The sequence below is a fragment of the Ursus maritimus genome, unplaced genomic scaffold (assembly GCF_017311325.1).
Source record: "Ursus maritimus isolate PB19 unplaced genomic scaffold, ASM1731132v1 scaffold_17, whole genome shotgun sequence".
Taxonomy (NCBI): domain Eukaryota; kingdom Metazoa; phylum Chordata; class Mammalia; order Carnivora; family Ursidae; genus Ursus; species Ursus maritimus.
The window spans coordinates 46522078-46548347 of NW_024424119.1; the positions used below are offsets into that span (position 1 = coordinate 46522078).

Genomic DNA, 26270 nt, shown 5'->3' on the forward strand with positions numbered 1-26270 from the left:
ATTATAAGAAAATTTAGGAAGACATGGGTACTAAGATCAGATAACCTCCATGAAAGGGAAGGCAGTGCCAAGGTAATTAAAGAAACCAAGCACCCCTATGTGTCTCAACCCCAACATGGTAGGAGTTTGATGACTCAAACTGAAAATCCCAGATGGAGCTGCCTGGAGATAATGTTGTTTGACCTACCCATGGACCAAACAACCACACTGTCTAAGTTGAAGCCAAGAGGAGATCTGGGAACAAAATTTATAGCTCTGAGAAATGAAAATTGCAAAATAGGATTTGTGTTTAATTAAATACAAGATGTATTTAATTGCTAAACTTAGAATGTATAAAAAATTTCCTTTCACTTGCATTTTCTAGGTTAGATTTTCCCACTTTGTAAAAATTTCCAAGATTGCATGACAGTGGTTGAGAAACCATAGCCAACTTTGAATGTAATGGGATTTTCCTAGCCAACCAATTACAAAAAAAAAAAAAAATGCTGTGAACGGCAGGCAGGAGATCAACATGTGAAAAGACAAAGATGAAATATAGCCCTGCCTGAAAACAGAATGCTCAGTACAACTGCTTATGTGACAAGAACATGAAAATATGCTGCATGTTGTTTCTTTTCTTCAACTTGCTGGTAGAAACAGTGTTTGGAATAATTCCTACACATTCGTGCCCTAGGAAAATGGCAGACATTAAGTGCTTAGTTTCTTCAATTCTGGCTAAAATGGACTACATGTTGCTTTCTATTTTGAGGTAAAAATTCCTGGAGAGATAATCTGGGTGACAGATAACTGATCTAGTAAAGTTCTTGCATAGCCTATAGTAGGAGTTCAAAATCCTTCCCGATGAGACATAAGCCGAGCCTCACCTATGATGTTTCTTTGGGGAGAAAAAAATGTACCCATTAGGGATGACAAGTATTCCTTGATGTTTAGTACATGTCTTGCACATGCATATACCAGGGAGCAGGAACTATTCCAATTGTTTAGTTCCTTGAGAGCACTCCAAAACGGACTGTATGACATTTCTCCTTGTGTGATGATGAGTGGAGGGGTGATGTAGGAGAACTGCTTTTTCAACTCCCACACTTCACCAGGAATTCAGCATAAAGGCAAGGGGTCAGTTTTGAGAGGTACACAGGTTGGAAGTGTTTGAACAGGCTTGTGTTCTTTGTTCTTTGTTCTGGATTCACTCTAGCTGTAACATAATATGCACTTGATTTCCTATGGAGCCAGCAGGTATTCTGGGACAAAAGCTCAGGTTGATTAGGAAGAAACTTTATCCTTAAAGTCTCAGGCACAAAGTACTTCACTTCAATTGCTGTTAGACTGGAATGGTGCTCAGCTACATTTGGGCATCATTTGACATCTGGACTCAATAATTTCCAAAGCCCTGAAATTGCTCACAGACAACATGCAGGTAAGTTTCTTAAATCTTTGAAGCATTTGATATTTATTAAAACAGGCTTTGAAAAAGCTGAAGTTTCTTCTATGTGCAAATCATCAGCATTGAGAAAATGGAAAGGAGTTCAGATTATAATTGCAGGGCTGATTTTGTGGAAGAATACTTTCTGCATGCTTTGCCTTATGTAGATATGAAAGTTCTCGAAATAAAGGATAAGGCAAGAAAATTGAACGTGGAACCCCTAAGAAGTAATCTTTCCAAGTATTACATCCTGAGCCAGTCGGAGGTGTGTAAAGGGAAGAACATATAATTCGTTTTGTTTTGTTGTTCTTTTCCAATTTAGTAGACATAGAAAAGGAAAAGATGAGAGGATTCTCAGTGGTTAAGAGTGAGCTTCGGAATTTCGCAGACTTGAATTCAAATCATAGCCCTACCTTTTGTACTTAACCATTGAGTGATCTTCAGCAAGTTACGAAACTTGGATGCTTACCTTAATTTTGAAGATAACCTATCTAAAAGGGTTATTACCAGGACTAAATGAATTAAGGCATGTAAAGTGCTTAGCACAGTGCCTGGCACACTGCAAGTGCTCAGTAAGAGGTTACTGTTATTATGGGAGGCTTTGTCAATCGAAGCTCCAGTAGAAATTTAATTCCTTTAATGTTTCCTTGCTCTGTTACGTTACAATACTATATTTACCCTTCCAGATGGAAAGTTTCCATCTTCTCTGATGATGTGGAGCAAATTTGGCACAGGTCCATCTTAGCTCTCCGAAGGGGTGCTATGCAGATAGCGGGAATTTGCCCATATTGATAGATGTGTCAGATGGATTAGGGGACATTGCCAAAACAGACAATGTCAGAATTCAGTATTAGATTAAATTGGAAAGTCATACTAGAAGGATGTAAATGTTTGATAGTACCCATTGTTCACTGGCCAACAAAAGCAACTACTTCATGGAAAATTTTCCCTTGACCTTTGTAATTAGAGAAGAAACTGATCCAAGTGCTTCACTTCCAGAAAGAACATCATATATTTTCTTGTAGGTTTTTAGCACAATGCTTGCTACTTTGTATCCATGTGTCTATGTCTGAGTCCTCTTTGCTTCTCCAGAGTGTAACACAGTGCCTTGCATAAAGTAAGTAGGCTTCCATCCAAACAAGGGAGAAAACAACCAACTAACATTTTATTCAGTTTCTACTTTGTGCCGAACACCGAACTCTGCAGCACTGGAGGAGAGAGGCATGATGCCACCTGTCCAAGGGGCCACGATCTAGTCGGAGAGACATATAACAAAAATAAATCAGAAATCCCTAAAATAGTGTACTCAAAGTGCTCTAAGAAGTACTTATAGCATTCAGTGGGGGCAAAAACAAGAATGGAGATGAAGTTTGAATGAACATGTGTTTTCTTCTTATTTAGGTGACATTCTGCAGGATCCGGACTCACCAGTGGTGTTTCATTCTATTTAATGTTATCCTATTCCATGCCTTGCTTTTTGGGGCTGATTTTGTGGAAGAATACTTTCTGCATGCTTTGCCTTATGTAGATATGAAAGTTCTCGAAATAAAGGATAAGGCAAGAAAATTGAACGTGGAACCCCTAAGAAGTAATCTTTCCAAGTATTATATCCTGAGCCAGTCGGAGTTGTGTAAAGGGAAGAACATATTTTTACTCTCTCTTATCTTCAGTAGCCCAGGAAATGGAACAAGGAGAGACCTCATCAGGAAAACCTGGGGTAACGTGACCAGTGTCCAAGGGCACCACGTTCTCACGATGTTTGCTTTGGGAATGCCTGTTTTGGTAACTACTCAGCAAGAGATAGACAAAGAGTCCCATAAAAATAATGATATAATTGAAGGAATCTTCTTGGACAGCACTGAGAACCAAACCCTGAAGATCATCACAATGATGCAGTGGGCTGTGACTTTCTGCCCTAATGCCCTATTCATTCTCAAGGTTGATGAAGAGATGTTTGTCAACCTACCAAGCTTGGTAGACTATCTTCTCAATCTGAAAGAACACCTTGAGGATACCTATGTAGGAAGAGTTATCCATCAGGATACACCCAACAGAGACCCCAATAGTCAAGAATTTGTCCCTTTTAGCGAGTACCCAGAAAAGTACTACCCAGATTACTGCAGTGGTGAGGCCTTTATTATGTCCCAAGAAGTGGCTCGGATGATGTATGTGGTTTTTAAAGAAGTACCCATTATGGTTNNNGCTGATGTGTTTGTAGGGATTTGTGCCAAGTCCATTGGCCTTATACCCATCCACAGTTCAAGGTTTTCTGGGAAAAAGCACATCAGATACAACAGATGTTGCTATAAGTTCATTTTTACGTCCTCAGAAACTACAGATGCTGAAATGTCCCTGGCATGGAAGGAAATTAACAGTGGGAAAGAATGTACCCTGTTTGAGACTTACTACGGGCTCATTTCCTGCAAACTTCTGACATACCTTGACAGCTTTAAACGTTTTCACATGAGTACCATAAAAAACAATGGCATGTATTTTGGTGATTAGGACTTTTTTTTTTTTTTTGCTTTTTCTTATAAATGTGTTCTTTTTAAATTAACTCATACCTTGTTATAGAAAGCATCCCTCCTTCCTTGTGTTTGTATAGTTTCTCTTAGCAAGTTGCAAAATGTTATTAGTGCTGTGATGTACGACATCATATTGAGATCTCATTTTATGAAATTTAAGTTGATAGAGCATGATTCTTTTAAAAATAAAACCTTTTTGGGCACCTGGGTGGCACAGTCAGTTAAGCGTCCGACTCTTATTTTCGGATCAGGTCATGATCTCACTGTCGTGAGATCAAACCCCACACGGGCTCTGCACTCGGTGTGGAGTCTGCTTGATTTAAGAATCTTTCTCCTTTTCCCTCTGCCCCTCCCTGCTGCTCTGTCTCTCTGTTTCTCTCTCTAAAATAAATAAATAAATCTTTAAAAAAACAACATAAATCCAGAAATGAGAGAACATTAAATTTAATTATAACCAGAAGTCTTGTTTCTCTTTACAGTTAGTGAATTTGTAAACATCATATTCTGTGGAACTGTCATGACTTGGCAATAACAAAGGTGATTGATTTTGGGGAATGCTCAGAATTCAAGGAAAACACTCAGGAATGTGTTAACAAGTTTTCATCTTGGATGTAAGCAAATATTTTAGTAATCGGGTGGTGGAATTATACACTTAACTTGAAAGTATTAACCACCTAGTATATGTTAACTTAAACCATACCAAAGATTTGGATCTCTAACTCTTTGTAAAGCAATTTTCTTCAAGTCCTAGTTAGACACTGCTTTACAGATGGGATGCAACAAATTCACGTTTCATGTTATGTGTATACTCTCCATTAATTTCCTAGGAATGCTGTAAGAATGTACCACAAATTGAGTGAACTAAAAGAACAGAAATGTATATGCTCAAAGTTCTGGAGACTAGATGTCTGAAATCAAGGTGTTGGCGGGACCCTGCTCTCTCTCTCTCTTTTTTTAAAGATTTTATTTATTTATTTGACAGAGAGAGAGAGAGAGACAGCCAGAGAGAGATGGAACACAAGCAGGGGGAGTGGGAGAGGAAGAAGCAGGCTCCCAGTGGAAGAGCCTGATGTGGGGATCAATCCCAGAACGCCGGGATCATGCCGAGCTGAAGGCAGACGCTTAATGACTGAGCCACCCAGGCGTCCCAAGGACCCTGCTCTCTCTGAAGCCTATAGAAGGTAGACTCCTTGCTTATCTTTTCTAGGTTTGGTGGTGGGGAGCCATCCTTAGCATTCTTTGGCCTGCAGACAGATCACTTTAATCTGTCTCCATCTTCACACATGCCTTCTCCTGTGTGTCTGTGACTTCACGTAATCTTCCCTCTGTGCTGTGTCCAAATGTTCCTGCTCTAAGGACACCAGTCATTGGACTGGCACCCAAATGACCCCATCCTACTTTGATTACATCAGCAAAAACTATTTCAAAATAAGGTCACATTAGGAATCAGGGGTTAGGATTTCAACATTATCTTTTTTGGGGGACACAATTCAACTTACAACACACTTTCTGATTTCTCTTGTATAAAGACTAAGCACTAGATCAATAGCTCCCATCCTGGGGTTCTTGGGATTTTAGGTGTCCCCAAAGTAATACACTTTGCACATCCCTGCCATGACACTTATTAGATCATATTTTTTGATATATTACTAAAATATACTGAGCCTCAGTTTATGTACAAAATCAATCTTATAGGACTTGTGGACGAAATGAGATATGTCAAGCATTTAGCATTGGATTTGGCCCCTAGTACACATCCAATAAAAGGATGAGGCAGCATTTAAAAACGTATGTTCTGAGTTAAACAGCCTAGGTTCAAATCTTGGCTCCACTTACTTGCTATGTGATCTTGTGCAAGGTCCTTAATTGTGCTGTGCCTTGGCCTCAGGTGTAAACAGGGTAATAGCAGTATTTTATTCCTGGGAGAGGAAGGATAGCAACATGAGTTAATAGATGAAAAGTTATTTATTTATTTTTGGGGGTCGGGGAGAAGCAGAGGGAGAGGGACAAGCAGACTCCCTGCTGAGCAAAGAGCCTGACTCCGGGCTTAATCTCACAACCCTGAGATCATGACCTGAGCTGAAATCAAGAGTTGGATGCTTCACTAACTGAGCCACCCAGGTGCCCCTGAAAAACTTTTAGAACAATGCTTAACAAACATTTGTTTGCTATTATCTTCAAAATATAATCAAGTAACACATCTGACTAGCCACCAGGAAGCCAGGTGAACATTCTAGCTCTGGAGTGTACAATTTGTCAGAAATAGTAGCTCCTATTAGTAATAATGATAAGGAATTTTGTAACTTTCCCCTTTTAAGTTCCAGGGTTTGGTCATATTGCCTTGTAGTTCCCCAAATGTTTCTTGTTTTCATGTCTGGGCCTCTGCTTGCCCTGCTACTCTCTGTTATTTTTTACTTGACTCTCTCCTACTGGTTCTTCAAGATTCAGGTGTTTCCTTCTCTGGAGAACCTTCCTTCAAGTCTAGGGTAGGTGTTTCCTGTTTTTCTCTATTATTGTACTTACTATACACTAATGTTCTATTTCTAACAGAAATTAGTTTCTCTTTTCCTCCACTATTAGTCGCTTGCTACCTGGGTGTTTTTGAGATAAGCTACTTAGTTTCTCTGTGCCTGGGTTTCTTCATCAGTGAAATACAGATGTAAAAATGTAAACGAGATGAACTTAGCACTTAGGACAATGTCTAACACTCTTCCCAATGCCAAGCATAATGAGCAGTTAATAGTGTTTATTGATTAAATGCAAAATAAAATAATAATTTGCAAATCTTATTTAATCTTAGAAAAAAGAAGTCACAGATGCAAAATCAGAATGAGTGTGTAGGCCACACATAGGAGAGAAGGCAACTCTCTGAACTCTGATATTAAATGAATAAAATCAACATCATGGATGAGATTAAACAAAAGTCATCTTAGAAATAGAATGTTTCTCAGGCCAGCAAAGACTTGGCTGTAGCCTAATTAGTGGTATTAGCTGTGGAGAAATGATCAGTATGGAAACAAACAAACAAACAAAATATCAGAGATGGTAGAAATGAGATGACCCATCTGGGACAAGAGAATTCCAGGCACTTGAGAACCATTTTGTTACAGAGCGGGAATGGTTTATCAACATCACCATGGCTTAAAAGAGACCTACCTCTGGATTCTTCTGAATCACACTCTGATAGCACACTCATGCCGAAACGTCTGACTGGTGAGTGGTGTGCAGAGTGCTTTTCCGGCTAGAAAGCAGGGCAAAGGAAACAGGTGGGAACATTTTTTTTGTCAATGAAAAGAAAGTGCATCCTCTGTTAATCAATGTGGTGGCATCCTGGTTTATATACAGTGTCCTGCCATCTGACTCTGGTTATTAGGAGTCAGTGTCTCTCTCTCTGAATTGATGGATCTGAAAGATTAAAAGCAAAACCCTCAACAATGATGATCCACAAATAAGTAAAACAAGATTTTGGGGAATCTTTCTGCTTTAGCATGTAGCACTCCTTCCAAACCACAAACCACAACACAGTAAAATTCAATGATAAACAACAAAAATAGCAAAGAACATTAGAAACATTTTAAAAAGATTTATTGTTCATTTTCCAAAGGAATACAATGGTAACAAAAAATCCAAAGACACCTTATTAAAAGTATTTATTCTTAGCATGGAGAACATAATTTCAAGATTCCATATTGTTTTTCAAAGAATATTTATATCTGAGACATTGAAAGTGGAATCAGAAAGGCGAAAAGGACCAAAAAGAAAAAAAAAAGGTGGTAAAAAGAATTCAGAAACAATTTGGTTCCATTCTATTTGAAGCGAATTTTAAATAAGACAGTGAGTAATTCCACGAAAATTTTCTGGGAGAACAAAACCTCCATCTTGGAAAGATTAAGGCAGTCAGAAGAATCTGAAAAACACCCGGTGCAATTAAGACCAAGTTTGCCTGCTTTCCTGTTTGCACACCGTGTTTCCATGCAGAAACACCACAGATGTAGTGATATAATTACGTTAGACACTCCATGATAATTCTGGGGGAAGGGAAGCCTCTTTTGTAAAATACAGGTGAAGTCAAATGCCTTAGGAGTTTTGGTCAAAAACGGTCTAGACTCTAGAGGAAATCATTCAGCTCCTTCCACGGCTGTTGTGGAAATAGGTTTCACATAGTATGGACCTTCACTCAGGTAAGTTCTGAGCCTCAAATAATTTGGGTTCCCAAAGATTTCGGCAATTGTCTTGGAATTGGCAAGTGCTTTCACCAGTTCATATTTGGCATCTTTTGAAGCTTTGTCATGCTCCACAGACCGGTCCATCACATACTCCACAAACCCTGGACTATTAAACATAAGTTTCTGAGCCCAGGGTTGATTTGCGATGGCCTGAAATGGAAAGCAGAAAGATCACAACTCCTCTGAGCCTTAAGAAGTTAAATGTGTTACTCGGAGAGCACAATCCTTAGAAAAAAAATTGGGCAAAATGAACCTTAAAAATGTTACTTTTTGGGTTACCTGGGTGGCTCAGTCGGTTAAGCGCCTGACTCTTGATTTCAGCTCCGGTCATGATCTCAGGGTCCTGGGATTGAGCCCCATGTTGGGCTCCACACTCAGCAGGGAGTCTGCTTGAGATTCTCTCTCTCCCTCTGACCCTCCCCCCACTCACACTCTCTCTCAAGTAAATAAAAACAAATCTTTAAAAAAATGATACTTTTTGCCTAAATAAATTCCCTTCTGAAAATCTAAGTTAAGAAAATAATCTAGGGGCGCCTGGATGGCTCAGTCAGTTAAGCACCTGACTCCTGATTTTGGCTCAGGTCATGATCTCAGGGTCATGAGATCAAGCCCCATGCTGGTCTCTTGTTCAGCGTGGAGTATGCTTGTCCCTCTCCCTCAGCTCCTCCGCCCACTCATGCACGTTATCTCTCTCAAATAAATAAATAAATAAATTCTTTAAAAAAAAGAATCTAAATGTTAAAAAGTTTTGTATACAAAGATGTTTATTATAGTGTGAGTTATAAATATCTAATAGTGGGGGGATGGTAAGTAAATTATGATATATAGCAAGAAAAAATAAACATTAAGAATAATGTTTATAAAGAATAGGTAAATCTATGATATTAAAAAAGTAGATCCAAATTATATACATGGCATGATTACAACAGTGGAAAAATAAAAACAAAAACTAGAGAAGAAAAGACTACCCTGAAGAAACTCTCATATGTGTGCACAAGATAATATTTTTGAGAATGTTCATTGTAGTACCATTTGTAATAGACAAATACTGAAATCTTCATAGATAGGAGAATGATTCACTGTGGCTATACAATGAAATAATGACTTTTTTTTTTTAAGACTTTATTTATTTAGAGAGTGCAAGTCAGGGAGGGGCAGAGGGAGAGAGAGACTCTCAAGCAGACTCCACACTGACTGCAGAGCTCAATTGGGGCTCAAACTCACAACCCTAAGATCATGACCTGAGCTGAAATCAAAAGTCAGACACTTAACCAACTGAGCCATCCAGGTGCCCCTGAAATAAAGACTTTCTAATTGCCACTTTTAATATACACAAACCTTAGAAACATAATGTTGACGAGAAAAGAAGGATATGAACAGCATGATACCATTTACAAAGTTTAAGAATATGCAAAATATCGTAATTTGTTTTAAGATACACACATATGTAGTAAAAATATAAAATCATGCATAGGCTTGGAAACCATGAATGCATGACAGTGATTAAATCCAGAGAGGGAGGAAGGGGAAGGGGTTGGCAGAGATTGGAAAGTATTACTGCTGTCTGAAATGTTTCACCAAAGCATGCCTGGGTGGCTTAGTTGGTTAAGTGTCTGTCTTTGGCTCAGGTCATGATCTCAGGGTCCTGGGATCAAGTCCTGCATCAGGCTCCTTGCTCAGCAGGGAGTCTGCTTCTCCCTCTCCTTTTGCCCCTCCCCCACTCGTGCATGTGCTCTCTCTTAAATAAAATCTTAAAACATTTTTTTTCACCAAAAAAAAAGTAAATAAATACTAACACTAAAAGGAAATACACGAAACAGGTCTAACTTTAAGTGATTTCAAAAATTCCTACTTTGCAATGTTTTCCAAATTCTAAAATAATAAATAAGCAGCTTTTATGAGAACTGACACTGCTTAACTCAACCTTGTGGGTCTGGGCAAAGCTTGCTGAAGACATACCTGAGCTAGTCCTTTAAGAATGAGTAAGAGGTTAACAAGCAAAGCTGGGGAACAGTGTTGAATGTAAAGGGCACATAAAGGTCCAGAGATATGAAGCAGTTTGGTATCACTAGAGCATTAAGTACCAGAAGGGGAATGGCAGGAAGTAAGGCTCAGGAAGACTAGGGCTGGGTCAGTAGAGGGCTGGCTTGATGGCAGATAAGGAATCTGGAATTAATTCTGTGATCCCATAGAATCCTGTCCAAACCTCTGCCACAATATCTAATATCTTTAACTGAAACAATCTGTTTACGCATCTGTCTCCCTCATTAGTCTGCACTAATAGCATAGGGCAGAACCTGCACTACGCACTGGTATATTCCAGGGCATGGCAGAGGCACTGGCTCACTCTAAGCACTCACATGCTGAACTAGCTTCATCCCAGAAGGACCCGTGAAAAAGAAGAGGATGCTTACCGTGAACACTTTTAAGGCAGCGCAGTGCAGTTCAGGGAAGGGTTGATTACTTATGCCACGGAAGAGCTCCAGTGGATCCCGGGATAAAGAAGAAAACCAGGATTCTGTCATCCGCAGGAGGTCATCAGTCTGCTGCTCAGGCTACAGGACAGAAAGGGAAAATCTCAAGCCTTTGGAAGTCAGGAAGCCTGGGTCTGATGGCACACTGTCCTCAGTTTGCTACGTGATCTCTGCTAAGTCTGGAGTATACTTTCCCAAACCCAGCTCAGACTTCCCCAGTTGTTTTTTGTTTTCCTGATCGGGTTGATTAGGCAAGCTCTAGGGTCCTCTCTCTCCAGTTCTAACCTCGATGCCTCCACTTTAACTTAAAAAATGTCACCAGTAATATAGTGAGGGTTATCTTCTTTTACTAAAAGTTGAGTAACATTTACATTAAGTTAACCAGTATTATGTTGACTTATACAGATTTATTCTCCCAAACATATCCCACTGTCCTTCATTAATTTCCCAATTTACTTACCGATATATAAAAAATAGATGAAATTGCATCCAAACACCTAATTTTGAGCTCCGTCGAAGCATTCTTTGCTTGATATCCTATTTTCATGAGCAAGCGCTCAAAGCGAGTTCCTTTGAAGGATAACAAAATATTTTTTATTGTGGTAAAGTTAATATAAAATTTATCATTTTAACCATTTTTAAGTATACAGCTCAGTGACATTAAGTACATTCATATTGTTGTGAAACCATCATCACTATCCATCTCCAGAACTTCTTCATTTCAAACCATTAAACAGTAACTCCCCATCTCCCCCATCCCCTACCCTGATAACCAGTATTTTACTTTCTGTCTCTGTGTATTTGACTACTCTAAGTACCTCATATAAGCAGAATCATATAATACTTGTCCTTTTGAGTCTGGCTTATTGTACTTAGCATAATGTCTTCAAGGTCCCTACATGTTATAGCATGTATGAGAATTTCATTCCTTTTTTTTGTTCCGACTGGTCCACGCCGAGCGTGGAGCCCAACATGGGGCCTGAACTCATGACCCTGAGATCAAGACCGGAATTGAGAGCAAGAGTCAGACATTTAACCACTGAGCCACCCAGGTGCCCCTCAGTCCTTTTTAAGATTGGATATTTCACTGTATTGTATACACATTTTGTTTATCCATTTGTCCATCAATGAACATTTTGGATTGTTTCTGTATTCTTGGCTATTATGAATAATGCTGTTATGAATACAGGTGTACAAATACCTCTTTAAATTCCCTTGGGTGTATATCTAGAAGTGTATTTGCTGGACCATATGGTATACTTTTTTAAAAAAGATTTTACCTATTTATTTATTTGAGAGAGAGAGAGAATGCACACAAGCCGGGGGGAGGAGCAGAGGGGGAGGGGAAGAGAAGGCAAAAGAATCTCAAGCAGACTCCATGCTGAGTGCAGAGACCAATGTGGGGCTCAATCTCAGGATCCTGAGATCATGATCTGAGCTGAAACCAAGAGTCAGTCACTCAACCAACTGAGTCACCCAAGCACCCCTCTATGTATAATTTTTTGAGGAACCAACCACCATAATGTTTTCCACAGCAGCTGTACCATTTTAAATTCCCAACAAATATGTACCATGGTCCCAATTTCTCTACATCCTTGTCAACACTTGTTATTTTCTGTCTTTTTTTTGTCATAATAGCCATCCTGATGGGTATGAAGTGAACGATGTTCACTTTAAAGTATGCTTTCATATACTATGACCTCTATCAACCTAAACAAACACAAAAATTAAACACATAGTGGAAGAGACCAAGTGACAGGCCTAAAACACACATTCATATGCAATACAGCATATCTATATAAGCCAAACTGCAGAGGTTTTGGAATCAAAGGACTTGGATTTGAGTACGAGATGACCCACGGTCTGTGTGATCTTAAAAATATTCTTAACTTCCCTGAGTTTCAGCTACCTTATCTATAAAATGAGAATGCCATAGTATGTTCTTTGCAGGACTGTAAAAGGATTACATGTCATAGGTAAAAGCACTTAGGAAAAGTATATATAACAAGGATACTAGTTGTGATACACAACAGCATACTAATTTTCAATTCAAGATATATTTCATCAAGGTTTTAATAGTGACCACATTATTTTTTGTATAGAATTCAGGAGTGTTGGGGCACCTGGGTGGCACAGCGGTTAAGTGTCTGCCTTTGGCTCAGGGCATGATCCCCGTGTTATGGGATCGAGCCCCACATCAGGCTCCTCCGCTATGAGCCTGCTTCTTCCTCTCCCACTCCCCCTGCTTGTGTTCTCTCTCTCGCTGGCTGTCTCTATCTCTGTCAAATAAATAAAATCTTAAAAAAAAAAAAAAAAAGAATTCAGGAGTGTTTTAAGATACTCATGAATGCGCCGTAAAAGTATCATTCTTAACATAAAATTCGCAACAAATTTTTGTTTCTTTTTCTTCTTGGACATTACAAATATAAAACAAACGTGTGTTTTCATTAAATATTCACAATCCCCAGAAGCAGTTGTTTACCCGTTTTATGAATGAATGAGGAAAAGAGGGCCTATAGCAATGAAATGAGGATATGAAGTTCAAAAAGCAAAGTCAGTGTTGGAACTGGGACATGAACCCAGGTCTTTCTGACTCCAGGCCACAGTCTCTGGACCAGGAATACCATCAAGGAGGGTGCAGAGGGGACACAGTGCTTGGTCTAGCCAAGTAAAAGATAAATAAACAAAAATTCGATAATAATTATGAGACTTTCTGGGATGAGTCCAAGGTCACAGTAAGAAGACTGCCGTCTCCAAGAGCAGTTTCTACAATGTAGTTAATGCGCCAGCAAGTGAGCTTATATACTGAATCCTTGTCAAAAATGAAGATACCGGGGCGCCTGGGTGGCACAGCGGTTAAGCGTCTGCCTTCGGCTCAAGGCGTGATCCCGGCGTTATGGGATCGAGCCCCACATCAGGCTCCTCCGCTATGAGCCTGCTTCTTCCTCTCCCACTCCCCCTGCTTGTGCTTCCTCTCTCGCTGGCTGTCTCTATCTCTGTCGAATAAATAAATAAAATCTTTAATTAAAAAAAAAATGAAGATATTCCTAAAGAAAGCCAAAATAAGGCATACCAACCTGTTTTTTGTAAAACTTGTTTTCCTTCAACATTCGATCCCAGGATTCCAATTGTGTCCACTGCTACACCAATCATGGTGGGGTCCTGACTTTCAGTCATTTCAAAGACTTTTTCCACAAAGATAGGATAACGCTCACAGATCTGTTGAGGACTATCCATGATAGCCAGGTTTCCAAAAAACTTCACAAATCCTAAAGGTATTTCCAAAAACATACGTTAATAGAGGAGGAAGACCACATAAATTGTGGGCCTTATGTTTTCATAGGGGCCGTAATGAACTACTGGCCAGGAAGGGGAGAATGGTTATAGTACTGTACTTGGTTGACCGGCAACCAGACAGCCCATAAGGAGATACCGAAGGACCTGTAATGTGTGGTGCTGAGAACAGAAACCCCAGGGTGTCAATGGAGCTGGATTTAAATACTGAAGCACTGTCATATGCAAGAGGAAGAGCAAAGAACAAGGACCACTGGATACAAACTATAGGAAAACAAGTTTGGAGTGATTGTTCGAATAATTTTTTTTTTTTTAATAACCTCTATGCCTAATGTGGGGCCTGAACTTACGATTCTAAGATCAAGAGTCACATGTCCTACTGACTGAGGCAGCCAGGCGCCCCAAGAAATTTTTAAACAGAGATGTTCATCGATGAAGTAAGCTAGGCTACCTAAGGAAGGAATACATTTCCAATTCCTGCAAGTGCTCAAGAAAAACTAATTAGCCATGTCCTAGAACAGCATGGCTGAGTAGATCCTATGTTAGATAAAGACTCCACCAGAGATTTGCTGAATCTGTGAAATACACTATAAATGTCATTAGTAGTATTTTTATTTATGTTGCTTTTGACTGACATTTGAAAGAAACTATCCTAATGCTCTAAACAGCAATGGTATTTCCAGAAAATCAGAATCAATAATGCACGGCTCCCAGGACAACAGATTCCACCTCATTAAGGGACTGTGGGTATAATCTAAAGGGAATCTGCTCTAAAGAAAAAATAATCCCTGGCCTCTCCTGTCAGAGATAACTCAGAAAAAACATACACCATCATTTTCACAGAAATCAGTATTTCTTACCTGGCAAATAGAAACTAGAGAAAGGGTCTGAATCTGCCCCAACAATTATATTAGAAATCTGATCAATTACTCCTTCTTGAGCAAGGTACTGTCGTCCATGATGAGTATATGCCAGTGATGTCACCATTTCTATACAGGTGGCTCTGAAATGCCAAGATTTTGCATAGTTTATATAGCATATAACATAGTTTATACATTGCTTTTATAGGCTATCTTACTTAATTGTTTTAATCTGAAAGGTCAGTAATCCTGGCTCTACTTTTCAGATGAGGACACAAGGATGAGAAAATTGCAGTGATTTGTTCAGAATCACATTGTTATTACAAGGTAGAGTTTAGACTTAAATTTTGATCTTCTGAGTTGAGGCCCATTACTATTTCCACTGTAACAGAGCTGCTTCCTAAAGAATTTTTTTTAATTTTTATTTTGAAATGTCATGCATATACGAAAGTAAAGAGATCAGTGCAGTAAGCCCCGATGTACCCATAATCCTGATTGCACAGCTCTCAAGATTTTGCCTTACATACGGTTTTGACAAGATTTTGTTTTTCATCTTCTTTCTTCCATTTTTGCTGAATTATTTTAAAGCAAATTCTACTCATCTAGCCATTTTTCCCTGCATAATTTGGTATGCATCTCTAAAAAACATGAACATTTTCTCACACAATTATAATGCCATTTCCACGTATTTTAAGAATTGATAAAAATTCTTTGTAACACAAGCAGGGGGAGTGGGAGAGGAAGAAGCAGGCTCCCAGCAGAGGAGCGTGATGCGTGGCTTGATCCCAGAATGCCAGGATCAAGCTCTGAGCCGAAGGCAGACGCTTAACGACTGAGCCACCCAGGCGCCCCAAAAGCCCATGTTTCTTCTATCATGCCATAGTGCTTTTATTTAACAACGCCATAAAATGTGTAGGATAATCTATTAATACAAAATGGCAGTTATGTGATTGCAAAAACACACATGCCTAAGGACAGGGAATACGGTTAATCTAAAGTAGTTGAATTGTCATGGTTGATGGGGGGGGGGCTCGGCTACATTCTAGTATACTGTCACAATATAACTTGAGTAATTTCTAAAGGCCCTTTCTTTAGGACAGCAGTCAAGAGATTGCAACCCAGGCCCAGGGTCTCATAGGGAAGATCACTCTTAAGTCCCAAGGCTGTTTCCCATGCCTCCAAAAAAAAGACATTTTGCTTTAAGAGCTCTCTCAGCCAACATACCTGACCAGCACATCCTCCCCAGTCAGCTCTCTGAGGAGCTGGGTTACCAATCCACTGGTGGTACAGTAGGTTAAAGATTCTGGTGAAACAGAAGAAATCTCCACAATTAACTGAAAGAAAAAAAAAAAACAGAAAAAGCAAAAAGGTCAAAACAGTCCCAAATCTGTTAGATCTCATTTTAAATTAAACACAGGACTAGGCACTTTATATAACTGAATTTTTAAAAAAAATCCATTATTTATCTCCATAAGTAGAAAAACGTCAATGAACATGTAAAAATTACTTTGGCACAGAAATATTCCATTATATCTGATTGTATCTGTGGGGTTTTTTTTTGTTTTGTTTTGTTTTTTAAGAAATCATCAATTCATTAATCAGGGTACGAAGGCTGAATCAGCAAAAAGATTGCTAAAAATCATTCATTCATTCATACATTCTATCAGTCGGTCATTCACGTACTCATTCCACAAGGTTGTCCTGAGGGCTTATGGAGAGATATAGGACACTGAAGGATTTTAAGCAGAGGAATGACAGAACCAGATCTGAATTTTATAAAGATCATCCTGACCACATCTGAAAACAGACTAGTGGTGTCAAAAATGGATGAGAAGAGACCAGTCTGGATGGAAATACAGTAGTCCAGGCGAGAGATACTGGTAGTTTAGACTAGGGTGGTGGTGGCTATAACAGGGAAGAGAAGTGCATGGTTTAAGTAAAACTGATAAAGCAGGATGATCTCATGGATGTGTGGCAGGGAGAACAAGGCCTCACAGAGAACGAGCCCAAGGTCTAATACCCAACCATGCTGACTAGGATACAGGGCCAATGTGTTGCTGCTATTTTTGGTTGGAGCATGGGCTGGGTAAGGAAGCTTAGGAGTTTGGGTTGAGCCTGAGTGTGAGGGGCCTAGAATACATAGGTCCAAAGGGAGAACAGTGAGTAAGCAGCTGGACATGAGGGTCTGAGCTCAGACGAGAGGCCTGGGTTGGAGGTTTATGGAGTCATCCCAGATAGACAGGAACTGAGATCATACGATGAGTAAAACTGCCTAGAAATGAATATACAGTGAGGACAGGGTTTGGGAATTCACCTTCATGAACTACAACAATTCAAAAAATTCAGTAGAGGATAATGAGCCAGGAGACTGAGAAGAAACAGCTAGAGAGGCAGAAGGGAAGCCAGGATAGCATGGTACTGGGACATGCAAAGTAAAAACGTGTTTTGAACAGGGAATTAGAACAAGGGTTCCATTTTGAATATGCAGCCTATTAACTGTACGGCCTGGGTCAGCTACTCCATCAACAGTGAGGTTAATGACCATCAAGTACAGGGTTTACCGTAAAAACTGAAGACAAGTTATGTGGCGATTTAGCACAATGCTAAGTACAAAGCCCGTGCAAATGAGAGTCATTTCTTCATCTTACCACTATAACTATTCCAAAGTCTAGTTTTAACATTATCTCCTCTATTGTAGCACTTTATGGAGTGCACTGTAAATATTTTTTATAGGACTGTCTCACACACTAGGCTGGGAGGTCACCCTCATATCCCCAGCATCTAATATAGGGCCTAACACAGACTATCTGCTCAGTAAGTGCACGGTAAACAAGCCATCTTGCCTTCCAGTGTAAGCTCTACCGCATTCTGAATTGTAGGCATCAGAAAGTGTGCTTTCAGGGTCACCTGGGTGGCTCAGTCGGTTGAGTGTCCAACTCTTGATTTCGGCTCAAGTCATGATCTCAGAGTTGTGAGATCGAGCCCTGAGTTGGGCTCCATGCTGAGTGTGGAGACTGCTTAAGATTCTCTCTCCCTCTCCCTCCCTCTCTCTCCCCTCTGCCCACTCCCTGCATTTGCGTGCACTCTCTCCAAAAAAAAAAACAAAACAAAAAACTCATGCTTTTAGTCTTACCTCATACACCCTGTATCGAACAATGTCGTTTGTTTTCATTACCCTTTTCAAATCATCCAGCAGATTGCTTTCAAATAAAGCCTCCAGTCCTGCTTGGGTTAGTGATATTCTCGACAGGGACTTAATGGCCTAATAAGGAAAGAAAATACCTCTTGAATCATAAAAATGCAGAATATTAATATCTACTTCATGAGATTGATGTGAAATTAGTGTGCGGACTGCATCTTGCACAATGAGCATTCACTATGTTTTAGCTATCATTATTTAAAACTGAAAAAGATACATAGTATTCCTTCTAGAAAACAGATGATGTAAATTTTATTTCTTATCAAGCAACCTAATATAAGCTCCATGATGGATAATTTAGATATGTGTATTCTAGAAAACAGAAGGGGTTTACTGGTATTCATTTGACACCATTTATGTATCTGATACCATCTATATTAGGTTACGAATTCAACTATACAAATCATCCATCCTAAACTTCCACCTCTCAATCCAGAAGGCCTTCTTTTGTTTTTTAGGATACTCTGTGTGTTTAAGCTGATGGTTCTAGGTGACTCACCGCTTTAGCTACAGACAGATTGTCTCCACCAATACAATAAACGATCTGTTTTAGTAATTCAGCATTATTTAGAATCTCAGTAACAGCATCAGAATTTTCAACAATTTTTCCGACCTGAAATAAAAAAGCAATCAGAAACTCCCTTGGTGTGCATTTATCTTAGGAATTACTGATTACAGCTATAAGACAAGCCATTAAAAAATTCAAAATGACCCAAATTCATTAAAGCTGAACACACTCCTGGTATAGTCACATTATTGAAAAGAAAGAAAAAAATTAACAGTAAAGAGTTAGACACTTCAGTGAGAGAAGACAATACAAATTCTAGTTCTATCAATTTTTAGCTACACTGCCCTTGGGCAAATTAACTAACTTCTTTGAACCTAATTTCTTATCTGTAAAATGAGAACACAATACTTAATTGCAGGATAGTTATGACGACTAAAGGAGACTAAATAGGAAAAGTACCTACCACTGTGTCTAGCACATAAACGGTCAGAGAATCAATCAATACTTTCTCCTTTTCTGTTGAATTAATACTTCCACAGGAGAAAAGGAAAAACAGTACTTGAATGCCTACTGAATACTAACTGCTTGGGTCCTAACATCTGAACAAGATAATCCTCAGCAGCAGCTCTTCACCCAAATAATAGGGTATTTTGGTTACCAGGGTTTTAAGAGTTACTGTCTCAATTTCTTGGTTTAGTGGCCTTTACAATAATACTTTGTTCATGCCACTATAAGACCTAATATGGCAATTACTTTGTCTAGATTAGGAGCTCCTTGAAGGAAAGAAATCGGCTTTATTTATCTTGGTAGCTCTAACACTATATGGCACAATGCCTGGCCTGAAAAAGGAATTCAGTCAGTATTTGATGAACGAATATTTCAGACAATACTGACTAGAACTCATTACTTTAGCTGGGATCCTCCTGGTTATAGTTAGCTATGCACACTAGAACAGACTAGATACTTCCTAGGCACAGAGAGAGATCATGTTTTCTTTATCTCTCTGTCTTTGGCACCCAACACAGAGCCTGGTCCAAAGCAAGTGGTCACTAAATGTCAGTTCCTTTATTATATGCTAGTAAAACTTCATACCTGGGACAGAGTGAGAATTTTTACAGAATCATCGGGGTGAGTCAGTCCCCTCTGAAGGTCAGCCCCGAGGTTCCGGGCCACATGAACTGGCTCCATAGCTTGGAGCAATCTCTCCAGAATGGATACACACAAAGTGGTCTGTTCCCTAAAGGAGACGTCACAGATCTCATTAGTTTGTGTCCTGCCAAGTACAAAGTAACAACCTATTAAGATCTGAATCCTGGTTCAATGAGATCTTCACCCTTCAAAATACTAACTTTGGGGGCACCTGGGTGGTGCATGTCATGATCCCTGGGTCCTGGGATCGAGCCCCATGTCGGGCTCCCTGCTCCCTGGGGAGCCTGCTTTTCTCTCCCCCTACCCCTGCTATTTCTCCTTCTCTCTCAAATAAATACATAAAAATCTTTAAAAAAATACTAACTTCTACTAATTTATTAAACGTTTACTAAGTACCTATTATGTGCCATGCCTGTGCTGTGGCTACAAAGAAGAATATATATTCTGTAGCCTCAATGAGGTCAGTCTAATGGAAAATACAGAAGAACAGAAAGGCAACTATAATCAGATGCATAAATGTTAGAGGTTAGGGTTGGAAGCTACGGGAGCTCAAAAAAGAACATGGAGACCAGGAAGTCCTCCCAGAGGGGTAATAGCTGAGCTAAATTTTAAGAAAAAGTGGGAATTATCTAGGAGGACAAAGGAGTTCCAGGTAGAACACATGAAGGAGCACAGAGGAATGAGGCAGTGTTATATGTTCAAGGAAGTATAAGGAACTCCATATCACTGGGGTAAGAATGGGAGAGAAGTGGGGAGAAGGTAAGAGGGGAGGTACGAATGGGGAGAAATGAAACAGAAAAGATGCACAGAAGCCAGATTCTGATGGGTCTTTTTTGCTATGGAATTCAGACTTTTTCCAGAAGGCAATGGCAAGCCATGAAGTATATATAGAGTTTTTCAGTTGGAAGGCAGGTGATGAGGGAGTGAAACGGGGGAGTAGTAAGGAGGGATGGAGAAGAGGGAAAAGATTCAGGAGCAATGAAAGAGGTAAATGAATCAGAACTTGATGACTACCAGTTGTGGATACAGAAGATGTTTCAAGAATAACTTCCTTTTCTCTTAATGGGCAGTGCAAGTAAATAGCCCAGTACTCATACTGTTAATAGGAGTATACAATTAAACTGATACCACTTTTCTAAAAGTTGATTAAGCAATACATAGAAAAAGGCTTAAAAATGAACACAACTTTTTTAACTTAGGGATTCCACTTTGTATAACTGCACCTAAGGGAATAATCAAGAATGTTTATTATACCCAAGATAACTGAAACCATATGTCCACACAAGAATTTGTATGTGATGTTCATAGTAATAGAAACAACCCAAACGCACATCAATTAAACACAACCCGGTTTTATCCATCCAATGGAATATTATACAACATGGATGAAGTGTGGAAATATTATGCTAAGTGAAAGAAGCCAGATATAAAAAGCATCCTTTTGATGATGATTCCATTTATATGAATGTCTGGAACAGACAAACCTATAGAGGCAGAAGGCAGATTCCTGGATGTCAGGGGCTGGGGGAGGGATAGAGAGGAGGAAGGGAGACGAGGGACTGTTAATGGATATGGGTTTCTTTTCCTTTTTAAAAAATTGTGACTGTATATACCACAGCATTTACCATTTTAATCATTTTTTAATGTACAGTTCTGTGCATGAAAGTTCATTCACATTATTGTGCAACCGTCACCATCAACCATCTCTAGAAGTTTTTCATCTTCCCAAATGGAAAACTCTGTATCTATTTTTTCTAAAGATCCATTTATTTATTTGAGAGAGAGCGAGTGGGGGGTAGGGGCAGAAGGCAAGGGAAAGGGAGAAACTGAGCAGGAAGCCCAATGCAGGGCTTCATCCCAGGACCCGATTCATGACCTGAGCCAAAGGCAGATGCTTAACCAACTGAGCCACCCGGGTGCCCCAAACTCTGTATCTATTAAATGCTAACTTCCCATTCTCCCCTCCCCGGAGCCCCCAGGAACCACCATTCTACTTTCTCTCTCTATAAACGTGACTACCCTTGGTGCCTCATCTAATTGGAATCATACAATACTGTCCTTTTGTGACTGGTTTATTTCACTTAGAATGGTGTCTCCAAGTTTCCTCATGTTGTAACATGTGTCAGAAGTTCCTTCCTTTTTAACGCTGAATAATACTCCACTGTATGTATCCACACTTTGTCTATCCGTTCATCTGCTGGTAGATACTTGAATTGCTTTATTATTGTAATTTCAATTTGCATTTCCCTAATGACTAATGATATTAAGTATCTTTTCATGTGTTTATTTGCCATCCATATATCTTCTTGTTCAAATATTTTGCCCATTTTTAAATTGAATACTTTTCTTGTTACTGAATTTTGAGAGTTCTTTATGTATTCTGAATACAAGTCCTTTATCAGATATATTCTTTGCAAAGACTTTTCTCCATTTGTGACTTGCCTCTTTATTCTCTTAACTGTGACCTTTGAAGAGCAGAGTATTTAATTTTGATGAAACCAATTTATCAATTTTTCCTTCTATGGATCATGCTTTTGGTGTCACACCAAAGAAATCTTTGTTCAACCCAAGGTCATAAAAATTCTTTCCTAGGTTTTCTTCTAGAAGTTTTATAGTTTTAGGTTTTATATTTAGGCCTATAATCTCTCATACACTGTCGGTGGGAACGGAAAATGGTACAATTACTTTGGAAAACAGTTTGGCAGTTTCTTCAAAAGTTAAACACCCACCATACGATCCAGCCATTTCACTCCTAGGTATTAACTCAGAGAGAAAAGAATATGTCTATGTAAGGAATTGTACACAAATGTTCAAAGCAGTATTATTTGTAATATAGTCAAACTGAAGACAGCTCAAGTGTTCACCAGCAGGCAAACTGATAAAGAAATGCGGTACATCCATACAAGCAACTACTACTCAGCAATAAAAAGGAATGAAGTATTCATCCACACCACACGGATGAGTTTAAAATAATTATGAGGAGTGGGAGAAATCAGAGTACATACTGTGGGATTCCATATATATATATATATACATATATATATATATATGTATGTATATATATATGTATATATATATGTATATATATATACATATATATATTATACATATATACATATATAAATATATACATACATATATACATATATATATATAAAATATAAATAAAAAACCTCTTTTTTTAAAAAAAAGGCAAACTCATCTATAGTGATTGGTGGCTGCCTGGCTGAGGTGGAAAGGGATTACAAAGAGGCGCAAGGAAACTTCTGGGGGTAAGGCATATCTTTGCTATCCTAACTGTGGCAATCATTTCGTGGGTGTATACATATGTCAATACTTGTCAAATTGCATATATTTTTTAAAGATTTTATTTATTTATTTGACAGACAGAGAAACAGCACAAGCAGGCGGAGCGGCAGGCAGAGGCAGAGGGAGAAGCAGACTTCCCGCTGAGCAGGGAGCCCGACATGGGACTCGATCCCAGGACCCTGGGGTCATGACCTGACCTGAAGGCAGACGCTTAACCAACTGAGCCACCCAGGCACCCCAAATTGCATATTTTTTTTTAAAGATTTTATTTATTTGACAGAGAGCAAGAGAGCACAAGCAGGAGGAGCGGCAGGAGAGGGAGAAGCAGGCTCCCTGTTGAGCAAGGAGCCCGATGTGGGGCTTGATCCTAGGACCCTGGGATCAGGACCTGAGCTGAAGGCAGACGCTTAACCGACTGAGCCACCCAGGTGCCCCTCAAATTGCATATTTTATTATGCGGAGTTTATTTTATGCAAACTACATCTCAATAAAGCTTTTTTTTTTTTTTTTTTACAAGCAGCCATAGGTTAAGCTGTATAGTGCATAAATTTTAGGTCACATGTGGCCCTTTATACCAAAAAGCCAAAGAGTTAATCTACTATCAGTCTCCACGTTGTAAAGCAATAATCTTAGGACTTACATTCTATCACAAAAACTCCTGTCAAGATTCTAGATTTACATCTATTAAATCAGACTCTGAACCAATATCTAGCAACCTGGGTGGTTTTGCCAGGATAAAAGAAATAGATCTAGAGACTGCCAATCTACTATCTGCAGAAGAATTATTCCCACAAAATGCAACTGGTATCTACTATGTAGTCCTGAATTACCCTGCACTTGATCTTAGCCAAAAGGCCGAGAAGCGATTCTGAATTACCCTGTTTTAAAATTTCCATTAAAATTGTTTCTAGAGCACTGCTCCTTCATTAGGCAAAACACATCCCCCACGGACCTTATTCTTCAAACTCCCATGCATTTCATTTGATCAGCCTTGCGAGATCTGCGGGCACAGCCTCCCTTCCCGGGGTTTTGGCCGGGACTGCAAGTTGCCCCGGCCGCACCAACAGCAATAGATCCCTACTGTATCTCTGGTGTTAACTTGTAGTATGATATTTGAAATTTTCTTCATCCATGATATAAAGCAGTTGGACTAGGTGGCCTCTTTAAAATTTATGAGTCTGGTCATTTATCTGGCATATATTGTACTATGTGCTACACCCTAAGAGGGATGCCGAGATGCACAAAATACATCCCGTGCATTCAAAGAATTTTCAAACTAGAAGTAAACACATAAAGAACTATAATATAATGCAACAGTGTCAAGTAGCATTAACAGAAATGATGATAATGTCTCTCAGGAGATCTGAGGACCATTCACTTGAAGCTGGAGTGGCCAAGTGAGACTTTTTGCAGGTGACAGCACTTTACCTGGGCTTTCAGGAATGGAAAGAATTTGGAGAGAGGGAGGGCATTTCAGTTAGAAGGACTGGCAAGAACAAAGTTAGGAAAGTGCCAAGTCATGCTCAAGGGAAAGTAAATGGTGCCACATGATAGCTGAAGCAGATGAAATATTGTAGAGGAGTGGAGGGAAAAGATGAGGCTGGAAAAGTAGGATGGAAATATACTGTAAGGGCCCAAATGCCAGAAAAAGAAGTCATGATTTCACACTGCAGACAATGGGAAACCATGGAAAAGATTTGAGACAAATGACCCAAGAAGTTAACTGTGGTTCCTGTGTGGGAAGAACATGCTGGACAAGGAAGCTTAAAGGTAGTGAGTCAGACTCATGCAAGAGACATAGCAAGAGGGAGAAAATGAGGGACAGAAAAGAGATATTTCATAGGCAGAACCGGATAATGTTAACTAATGGATTTAATGAAGTGCAACATGTATAAAAAAGGGAGGACTCTCAGAAGGAGATTGCCAAGAAAGCCCCCTGAAATCACCCAGGATTGATCCAGTGATTTTTTACCTTTTCAAGTAGAAGGGTCACTTTTACATTTCTGGATCACAAACATTTGTAAACTGTTTTAAATTATCGAATGATCAAATATAAAGTGTTTTTTAATCAAACAGTACATATGTGCATAAAATGAAAAAGTTGCCATCCTAAGTCCCACTTATGTATTAATAGTTTCTACTGTATCTTTCGGATATTCTCAGTGTTATACTAGTCTGTGTACTGGGGGTGGGGGCGGGCGATTGAAATCCTTAAAAACGTTACACATAATGGGATCATAAACTCACATAATTTTCCTTTTCCATTCAACAACATAGAGGTTTTTCCATGTCCACATATATAGATCGACCTCAATTTTTCTACCAGCTGCACAGGGTTACACAGTAATGTATCATTATTTATTTCCAACCCCTTTTAATGGCTATTTGGGTTGTTTCTAGTTTTTTTGCTGTCACCTTCTGCCATGCATCTCTCTCTCTATATAGGACATTTTGAGTGCGAGCATACCTGCCTGTTCAATGCCTAAGGATCAAAGATAGGTTAATTTAAAATGTGGATGGATCTTGCCAAATTGCCAGGATAGGACCCCTTCTTAAGAGAAAAAAGTCAAGACCCGTACACACGATTGCGGAGCTTCCTTCTAGGTGGGCAACCTCGCTTTCCCTCTCCAATTCCTATTTCAAGGATGAAAGGCAGTGAGGCCGGGCGACGGCCAGGGGCACACAACTAACGCTGGACTTGAGCGCCCTATCTGGCCTCCCGACCCACGGTCCCTCCCGCTAAAGTGTCCGCGATTTCTTTATCCTCCCTGCGGCTGGGGAGAGCCCCTCCCCTCCTCGCAGCCACCCTGGTCTCCAAGCTTGGGGTCGTCTCACCGGTGGTTCTCGTTGAGCAGGGAGAAAAGCGGGCCGAGGCGCAGTTCTGCCGCCTGCTCGCGGAGCTCGCTGAGCGGCACGGTCTGCAGCACCGAATGAAGCGCGCGCAGCTCCTCCAGCGGCGCTTCCAGTCGCGATACCTCCCTCAGCAGCGCCAGCGCCTGGACCGCCATCGCGCCCCTCCCGCCGGGGCTCGCGGGGCTGCGGGTGCGGGATCCCGGCGCGCCGCTCCGAACCTCGCGAGATCTGCGGGGCGCAGTCTCCTTTCCCGGGGTTTCGGCCGGGACTGCGAGCTGCCCCGGCCGCACCAATAGCAATGTGGGGCCGGCGGGCAACGCGCGCGCTCGGGGGCCGCCAAGCCTCGCGAGACGGGGGCCGTCAGGGGCCGGGCCAACTGTCGCCGGTGGTTGCGGGGTCGCGGCCGGGCGTCATCGTGGGCGCCGTTCGGTGGGTCGCGGAGGCCGACTTTCC

General features: G+C 40.1%; 2 protein-coding genes across 3 annotated transcripts; one reads left to right on the forward strand and one right to left on the reverse strand.

The window, feature by feature from the left end:
• The first annotated feature begins 1408 nt into the window (after positions 1–1408).
• Positions 1409–4167, forward strand: B3GALT9 (beta-1,3-galactosyltransferase 9). Its single transcript, XM_008698952.2, has 2 exons — positions 1409–1414; positions 2822–4167. The coding sequence occupies exons 1-2, from the start codon at positions 1409–1411 to the stop codon at positions 3923–3925; spliced, it is 1110 nt and encodes a 369-aa protein (XP_008697174.2). The 3' UTR covers positions 3926–4167.
• A 3346-nt stretch (positions 4168–7513) lies between these two features.
• Positions 7514–26191, reverse strand: PSMD5 (proteasome 26S subunit, non-ATPase 5). Of its 2 annotated transcripts, none has more exons than XM_040631804.1 (10): positions 25800–26191; positions 19599–19779; positions 18498–18611; positions 17933–18061; positions 16024–16133; positions 14800–14942; positions 13723–13914; positions 11106–11215; positions 10586–10726; positions 7514–8321 (listed from the first exon to the last, which is right to left on the reverse strand). In XM_040631804.1, exons 1-10 carry the CDS (start codon positions 25970–25972, stop codon positions 8064–8066), a joined length of 1551 nt encoding a protein of 516 aa, XP_040487738.1. In that variant the 5' UTR covers positions 25973–26191; the 3' UTR covers positions 7514–8063. The 2 variants fall into 2 exon arrangements, with proteins under 2 accessions (XP_040487738.1, XP_008697173.2); XM_008698951.2 differs by having other exon boundaries at positions 19599–19743; positions 25800–26188.
• Between the last annotated feature and the right edge of the window lie 79 nt (positions 26192–26270).

Coding starts and splice junctions, on each gene's coding strand:
- PSMD5 (XM_040631804.1), bottom strand. CDS start 25,972: ATGGCGGTCCAGGCGCTGGCGCTGCTGAGGGAGGTATCGCGACTGGAA. Junction 18,612..19,598: donor AAATTCTCACTCTGTCCCAG/GTATGAAGTTTT, acceptor TTTTTATTTCAG/GTCGGAAAAATTGTTGAAAA. Junction 14,943..16,023: donor GGGGAGGATGTGCTGGTCAG/GTATGTTGGCTG, acceptor TTGGCATTTCAG/AGCCACCTGTATAGAAATGG.